The sequence below is a fragment of the Geotrypetes seraphini genome, chromosome 10, assembly GCF_902459505.1.
Source record: "Geotrypetes seraphini chromosome 10, aGeoSer1.1, whole genome shotgun sequence".
NCBI lineage: Eukaryota > Metazoa > Chordata > Amphibia > Gymnophiona > Dermophiidae > Geotrypetes > Geotrypetes seraphini.
Window position 1 is genome coordinate 138538985 of NC_047093.1, and position 8309 is coordinate 138547293.

General features: G+C 45.9%; 1 protein-coding gene across 1 annotated transcript; it reads left to right on the forward strand.

Moving 5' to 3' along the window:
- The first annotated feature begins 214 nt into the window (after positions 1–214).
- Positions 215–6533, forward strand: LOC117367459 (serine/threonine-protein kinase SBK2-like). The gene is made up of 4 exons (XM_033960007.1): positions 215–342; positions 3072–3251; positions 3962–4164; positions 5600–6533. The coding sequence occupies exons 2-4, from the start codon at positions 3086–3088 to the stop codon at positions 6158–6160; spliced, it is 930 nt and encodes a 309-aa protein (XP_033815898.1). The 5' UTR covers positions 215–342; positions 3072–3085; the 3' UTR covers positions 6161–6533.
- Positions 6534–8309: the final 1776 nt, after the last annotated feature.

An 8309-nucleotide genomic window follows, 5' to 3' on the forward strand; every position in this document is an offset into this window, starting at 1 on the left:
CATAATTCCTAAGGTGAGGAGTTGATGGGAGGGGAGTGCTGGCAGATCATGGTTCTTGTATGCAAGGGTTTGGGTGAGGGAGGAGCTGGATTTTTTGGATGGGTCCCAAGCTACAGACACCTACATATATATATACACACACACACGCGTGGCATTATAATTCAAAGCCAGACCGAGACACGAGCAAGCCAGAGAGGGAGGTGCATGAGCCCTGACAGCAAAAGAGACGACCCTTTTCAGCACTCTATCAGCCAGGGCAAAAGAGCACCAGAGGTCCATCCGGCCCAGCTGTCCACTTGCTGGTTAACAAGCTCTCTCTTCAAATTCTCACCCTCTGAAGTGGTAAGTGCTGGGAGCTTATAATGGGCAGAGGTAAAATTGCTTCCCCCCCATGCAGGTGCCAGGAAGGCTGGTGTTGAGTGTGAGATCTAGTTACGAGCCCACTGCTCTCCGGCAGAAAGCATTGCAGCCTCTCGGCTTCATTCGGAGTGAAATGAACCCCTTTCACTATTTCCCCCCCCCCCCCCTCCAAATCTGGCAGATCTCTAGAGAAACAAGATTGAAGTTATATCAAACATCTCATATTTTTAAACAAATTTGGATTATATATTTTTTAAATATTATCTTGTCTATCCTGCAAATCAGACCCACTAAAATGAGAGGAGGGTGTGTCCCTCCCAGGCTTCACCCTTCACTCCTCCACCCTTTGTCCCTCCCAGGCTTTACTCCAGCAAGAGCAATATTTTAACGAAACCAGTGTTCAAAAGCCATTTACCCTGGTAACTTGTATTTGCAAGAATATGGTGTGATATTTTTTAAAAAGCAAAAATAATGTAACATAACCCTTTTGCCACCAATCATTCTGTGACCTTGAGTGACCTTTTTAAGTGGCCCTCACCTAAATATGTATGGCAGTCTGTGAATAACCATCTAAATTTTAATGGGTCCTTTAGACTGTCACAGAAGTTCTGCATAACCAAAACCTTCTACAAAGTTGAGGGGTGGTGGGTCATGGGGACCCTAGCTGAAATCATATGAAGTTCCTACTGTACCACTGTAGGAACATAGGAGTTGCCTAGTTCCCATTTCCAGCAGTAGCCAGTCCAGATCACAGTACCTAGCGGATAGCGTAGCTGGTTTTAAGAAAGATTTGGACAAATTCCTGGAGGTAAAGTCCATAGTCTGTTATTAAGACATGGGGGAAGCCTCTGCTTGCCCTGGATCGGTAGCATGGAATGTTGCTACTCTTTGGGTTTTGGCCAGGTACTAGTGACCTGGATTGTACACCGTGAGAACGGGCTACTGGGCTTGATGGACCATTGGTCTGACCCAGTGAGGCTATTCTTATGTTCTTATAGAAAGGTTTGGACAAATTCCTGGAGGAAAAGTCCATAGTCTGTTATTAAGACATGGGGGAAGCCTCTGCTTGCCCTGGATCGGTAGCATGGAATGTTGCTACTCTTTGGGTTTTGGCCAGGTACTAGTGACCTGGATTGTCCACCGTGAGAACGGGCTACTGGGCTTGATGGACCATTGGTCTGACCTAGTAAAGCTGCTATTATGTTCTTAATACTGGAATTTCCAGGTAGTAATTTGGCCATTTTAAGTTTCAAGTTTTATTAAAATTTGATTTGATCGCTTTCCTTGATTTACTAAGTGATGTACAATTTAAAAATAATTTTTTTTAAACGGGTACATTTTAAAACATAATATAGTCATTAAGAGAACACAGAGACATAGACGGACTGGCACAAGAGGAAGGAGGAGAGGAAATACAATCTTTTGTAGAAAAAGTAACGTTTAAGGTAAGAGCAGCAAGGAGGGGATTTAATGCACGAAAATAAAATTTATGTCAGAAAGGAGTAAGCGTTCTTAAATAGGAAGCATTTCAGGTTGCTTTTAAAGTGGTCCATGTTCTTTTCTTCCCTGAGGAATAATGGAAGGGCGTTCCAAACTTTCGGAGCAGTAACGGCAAAAATGTCCTGACGACGCGCACCTATTATCTTTAGTGACAGGACAGCTAATGTTGGTCATAAGAACATAAGAATAGCCTGACTGGGCCAGAACAATAGTCCATCAAGCCCAGTAGCCCGTTTTCACGGTGGCCAATCAAGGTCCCTAGTACCTGTCCAAAACCCAAAGAGTAGCAACATTCCATGCTACCGATCCAGGGCAAGCAGTGACTTCCCCCATGTCTTAATAACAGACTATGGACTTTTCCTCCAGGAATTTGTCCAAACCTTTCTATAAGAACATAAGAATAGCCTCACTGGGTCAGACCAATGGTCCATCAAGCCCAGTAGCCCGTTCTCACGGTGGACAATCCAGGTCACTAGTACCTGGCCAAAACCCAAAGAGTAGCAACATTCCATGCTACCGATCCAGGGCAAGCAGAGGCTTCCCCCATGTCTTAATAACAGACTATGGACTTTTCCTCCAGGAATTTGTCCAAACCTTTCTATAAGAACATAAGAATAGCCTCACTGGGTCAGACCAATGGTCCATCAAGCCCAGTAGCCCGTTCTCACGGTGGACAATCCAGGTCACTAGTACCTGGCCAAAACCCAAAGAGTAGCAACATTCCATGCTACCGATCCAGGGCAAGCAGAGGCTTCCCCCATGTCTTAATAACAGACTATGGACTTTTCCTCCAGGAATTTGTCCAAACCTTTCTATAAGAACATAAGAATAGCCTCACTGGGTCAGACCAATGGTCCATCAAGCCCAGTAGCCCGTTCTCACGGTGGACAATCCAGGTCACTAGTACCTGGCCAAAACCCAAAGAGTAGCAACATTCCATGCTACCGATCCAGGGCAAGCAGAGGCTTCCCCCATGTCTTAATAACAGACTATGGACTTTTCCTCCAGGAAATTGTCCAAACCCTTCTTAAAACCAGCTACGCCATTGACCAAAATGCACGTGACGGGATGTAAAGAATGAGCAGTTTATTTATAAATTGTGGCTCTTTGGATGAAAATGTTTTAAATGATAATAGAGTTATTAGTTATGGAGACCAGATTCTCCCCCCAATCTATACACAATGGTTTGCTCAACCTCCCTCTCCTATCAGGGAACAGGTGGACAATGAACCAGAACTCTGTCCATGAGGTGGTGGAGCTGCTGCAAGACATGATGGTGCTGACAGCTCAAAATCTGACCCGCATGGAGGTGGCAGATCACTACCGAGTCATCAAGGAGCTTGGAAAAGGCAAATATGGAAAGGTGACATTGGTAACACATCGCCAGAGAGGTAATGGAATAAGGTGGGGGAGGGGGGAAGAGATGGACAAGAAAGAGCGGAGGGTGAGGAAGAATGAGAGAAAAAAAAAAGGAAACAAGGCAAGGGAAAGAAAGGGGGAGTGATGGAAAGAGGTGTGGGAAAGGAGGAAGATTGCTGAAAATGAGCAAGAAGAAGATAAAGGGTGGACAGAAGGAGGTGGGAGGAAAATTGTTGAGGATGAGAGAGAGGAAGGAGAAGAGTTAGAAAGAAATGTGAGAGAGGAAAAGAGAAAGGAAGGGAGGCCAAGAGACGGAAAGGAAAAGAAGCGTGAGAGATAGAGAAAGACAGAGGAAGGGACAAAGAGAGGATGAAAAAAAGAAGAAAGAACGAGACAGAAGGAGTGGAGTGGAAATGGGAGGGACAATGAAAGGGGGGAGGAGAAAACGAGATAGGAAGATAGAGGATTTGAAAGAAGAAAGGAGAGACAGAGGAGGAAAAGGACATATGGGAAGGAGAAAGGGAAGAACCTGTAAAAGAAAGAGAGAGAAGGAGAACAGAGAGAGAGAGAGTTGTGGGAGGGCCAGAGGGTCAATATAATGGAGACACAGAGAGGGAGGAAAGAAGTATGAGGGAAATGGAAAGGAAGACCAGGAGAGACAGCCACTCAGTTGGGAGGAGAAGGGGAGCATGTGTGACGCTAACCCCAATGTCTCCCTTCTCCCCCTTCCTCTATTCTGCAGGGACCCCCATGGCACTGAAGCTCCTGCCCAAATCCAGCACTGACCTCCGCAATTTCCTCTATGAGTACTGCATTGCCCTTTTCCTCTCGGCCCACCCCAACATCATCAGTATGTTTGGCATTGCCTTTGAGTCTGTTGACCACTATGGGTTCCTCTATGAAGCTGCCCTACAGAGCGATCTTATCTCCATCATCAAACCGAGGGTGAGTACGGGGCCCACTCCCAACAGTGACCCAGGAGTTTTGGAGAAAGGCCAGTAACCAGGTTTAGACTGATGGAGACCCCCTACTTAGGGTTACCATATGGCTCCAGAAAAAGGAGGACGGATTGTGGAAGTAAAACGCCCATCGAACTTAAATCCGTCCCGATACAGAATGTTCCAACTATTAAGTTACTAGAGGTTGTCTTCGACGGGAAATTATCTATTCACGATCAAATCAGCTCCGTGGTTCGGGAACGTTTCTACAGTTTACGTACAATACGGTCATTCACCAAGCTGTTTGATTCTTCTTCGCTAAACACCCTTAAATAAATAAATATTCATTCTTTAGTTATCTCATGTCTGGACTATAGTAACGCCCTATACAACGGAATCACCAAGAAAGAAATCAGACGCTTACAAATTGTCCAGAATACTTCCATAAAAATCATATTAAAAGCAAGAAGGTTTGACCATGTCACCCCTCTACTGATTAAAGCCCATTGGTTACCCATTGAACACCAAATAACATACAAGATTCTGCTATTGACCTTCAAAACTAGAGTTGCTGGTCAGCCAAAATTTAATAGACTCTTAATTCCACTTTCTTCTCAGCATTCTCTCTAGTCTTCTAACCAAAGCTTGCTCTCAATTCCCTCACTAAGACACATTAATACCATGAGAACTATCATCTTTTCCGTCGCTGCCCCCACCCTTTGGAACTCAGCTCCCAATCACTTAAGAGAGATTAATCCTTAGACATTTTCAAATCTAGCCTAAAAACATTCCTGTTTAAAGATGCTTTTGAATTTTGATCGTCCTTTTAAGGATGTTTTACAAATATGCTAGACCTGCCCTTAAGCTGGTCTTTCTCTTTTCCCTACCTTTCAATTTTTCGTTTTTTGCTCTTTTCTATCCAAATTTTGTAGTTCCTCCCCTTCTCCCTTCGTACCAGTCAGTTATTTTGTCTATTAAATGCTTCATTTTTGTCTGTTGTAGGTTTTGATGTATTATTTATTTTAATGTTTCCCCTTTGTAAAACCGCCTTGAATAAATTTGAAACTTGAAACTTAAAACCTGGATGTTTTAATCCGGGTCTCCAACAGGGAGCACCTAACTGGGCCTCCGCATATGCGGATCGCCGGACTAGATGGACCTAGGTCTGATCCGGTGAAGGCGTTTCTTATGTTCATCTTCCTTTTTCTGGAGCCATATGGTAACCTACCCATACTAGCTCAGCTAAGGAAGTCATTACTTTTGGTCCATGAGAGTCTTTATGTACAGCTGTTGGGCTTGGGGAAGGATTGGCCATCTTCAATAGAGAGCAACACAACTGTCCACAGTCACTTTGTCTAGGGTTGTGAGATGCAATGGCATTTTTAACTGACTAAACAACTTTTACTGGTGCCAGATGGTCCACTCACACTGTCCTCTTTCAGGAAGGGATCCCCGAGGAGGCCGCCAAGCTATGCACCAAGCAACTGGTCAGCGCCTTAGAATTCATCCACAGCCGCGGGCTGGTCTACCGAGATGTGAAACCAGAGAATGTGCTGCTCTTTGGCCAAGACTGCCAGTGTGTCAAGCTGACAGACTTTGGCCTAACCCGCCCCCGGGGCACGCGGCTGAAGCTGGTATCTGGTGTTATCCCATATACAGCGCCCGAGCTGAGTGACACTGCCAACAAGGAAGGACTGCCCATCGATGCCACCCTAGACTGCTGGGCCTTTGGCGTTCTCCTCTTCTGCCTGATCACTGGCTATTTCCCCTGGGAGAAGACCCTGCCGTCAGACCCCTTCTTCGACGATTTCATAGTCTGGCAAGAGACGGGCAGCACTGAAGACCTGTCACGGCACTGGAGAAAGCTGACCATCGAAGCCATGGATATGATGAAGGAACTGCTGGCCCTGAAGCCTTCAGAGAGAGGCCCCGTCAGCAAGGCGCTCCGTCACCTGGATCACCCCTGGAGAGTGGACAACTGGAAAATCATTGAAGGCCTCTGAGACCATAAGAGGCCACTGATACCTTTCTGTATACGGGTTATGTTTATAGATCCTGCCTGACCTGAAGGGGCCTGGCTACTTTTTTTTTCACACTTTGGAAAGCTTTAAGTTTGTACAAAAGAGGCTGGTGGGACTTTTGCACTTTTCTCCTTTCAGGGGCTAAGTTTAAGGAATGTTGGAAAAGTCCAGCAGGAATGGGACAGTAAGGGAATTTCTAAGTACCTATCTTACTTTTAATTTTAATTGTTATTGTTACTGGTTACTTTACCTTGGTTAATTTGACTCTGTATCTTCGCTGTAAATGTACAGTCTCTTCTCCTGTAAACCGCTCTGAACTGTTTTGTGGTATCGCGGTATACAAAAATAAAGTTGTTATTATTATTATTTTACGTCTAGTAAAAAGTTTCCACTCAGTTCTAGGGCCTTAAGATTTACTTTCCGGTAGGTCTATTTTGAAGAAATACAAGTTGCAGCATGCAATGGAGATCAGAACCAGAACTGATTCCTTTGGCTACCCTAGGATTGCCACTTCACCCTTTCCTACATTGCATGGTGGGAGACGTAGCACCTACTTAGGGGAACTACAATTCCCTGTATTCAAATGGGAACAGACAGCACTAGATCTGTCTTTTTGGGCCAACTTATGGATGACTGAGAAGCTGGCCAAATGCAGAATGTGGGACTGGAGGGGTATGGAGAAGGGGTGGGGGGATTCCTAAACTCTTATCATAAGTGGTCGAGTGAGACTCTAGAGAGGGGAGTAGGGTTATCAGATGTCCAGATTTCGCCGGACATGTCCTCCTTTTGAGGACATGTCTGGGAGTCCGGACGGCTTTTCAACACCCAGCGCTTTGTTCAGGTTATGAAAAGCCTCTTCAAATCGCCTCGGGCAGGGAGGAAATCCACGCACGTGTGGATGCCACGTGATGACATCACATGCATGCATGCGTGGCACATGACATCATCACGTGGCATCCGCACGTGCGCGGATTTCCTCCCTGCCCGATAAGAGCAAGCAGTGGGGGCGGGGCTAGGGCAGGACTGGGGGCGGGATTAAGGCATTACAGGGCAGGAATGGGTGGAACTGGGCGGGCCTGGGGGGGGGCGGGTCTAGAGGTCCGGATTTTCCGATTGGTAGTGGTTCATGCTGATGGGAGTGGCCTGGACTGCAGGAATCACAGTAGACGAATATCTATGTACTAGCCAATAAAATGGGAAAACTTTGCCTTGGTGTATTTGCTGTCCGGACTCATTGTAGGGTCTTTAGTGTTTGAGAAGTGGTCTCGGTAGGGCAGTCACAAGTTCCATCCCTAAAAGAACAAAGTCATTCAGTCCTGAGAATTCTTTATCCCCAGCTGCATCACAGAAGTTGCCGAGGGATCGCATGACAGTGCAGCCACAGATGACAAAGTCCAGTGTTCTCTGACCCCTTAAGCCCCTCCAGTCTTAGAGGTGACAGGCTCTGAATGACACGGTGACAAAATTCATCACCGTTCCCGTCCCCGCGGATAACCGCGGGAAACCATCTTCATGTCATTCTTTAAAGAGAGAGGGAAGAAACAGAGTATAATTGGGCACAACCACTGACCCGCAAGCTTTGCTTTGAAGAATGCTGGTGTAGAAGGACCGAGGTTGAAACAGACACTACAGAATGACAGTCTCTGGTATCCAGAGCAGATATTGTGATGTCATAATGCCTCATTCCACCAGTGCGTAAGAGCCAATCACATCAGTGATGTCACAATGGCTTCATTATCCTTGGCTCACATAAGAATCAGAGTATGAATGGCCACAACCACTGACCCGCAAGCTTTTCTTTGAAGAATGCTGGTGTAGAAGGATTGAGGTTGAAATAGACACTAGAAAATGACATGGAATTATTTCCCGCGGTTATCCGCGGGGACGGGAACGGTGATGAATTTTATCACCTTGTCATTCTCTACTCTGTATCCGGGCCCCCAAACCCTCCGGTCTAGGGTTACCATATGGCTCCAGAAAAGGGAGGATGGATTGAGACATCCGGGTTTTACTTCCAGTGCTTTCAATGCAAGTAAAACCTGGATATCTCAATCTGTCCTCTTTATTTTCTGGAGCCATGTGTAGGGTTACCAGACATCCGGATTTCCCTGGACACGTGTCCGGGGGTACG

Excerpts from the sequence above, each read along its gene's own strand:
- LOC117367459 (XM_033960007.1), top strand. The coding sequence starts at position 3,086 with ATGAACCAGAACTCTGTCCATGAGGTGGTGGAGCTGCTGCAAGACATG. Across the intron at positions 3,252-3,961 it reads GGTAACACATCGCCAGAGAG|GGACCCCCATGGCACTGAAG; the intron begins GTAATGGAATAA and ends TCTATTCTGCAG. Across the intron at positions 4,165-5,599 it reads TCTCCATCATCAAACCGAGG|GAAGGGATCCCCGAGGAGGC; the intron begins GTGAGTACGGGG and ends GTCCTCTTTCAG.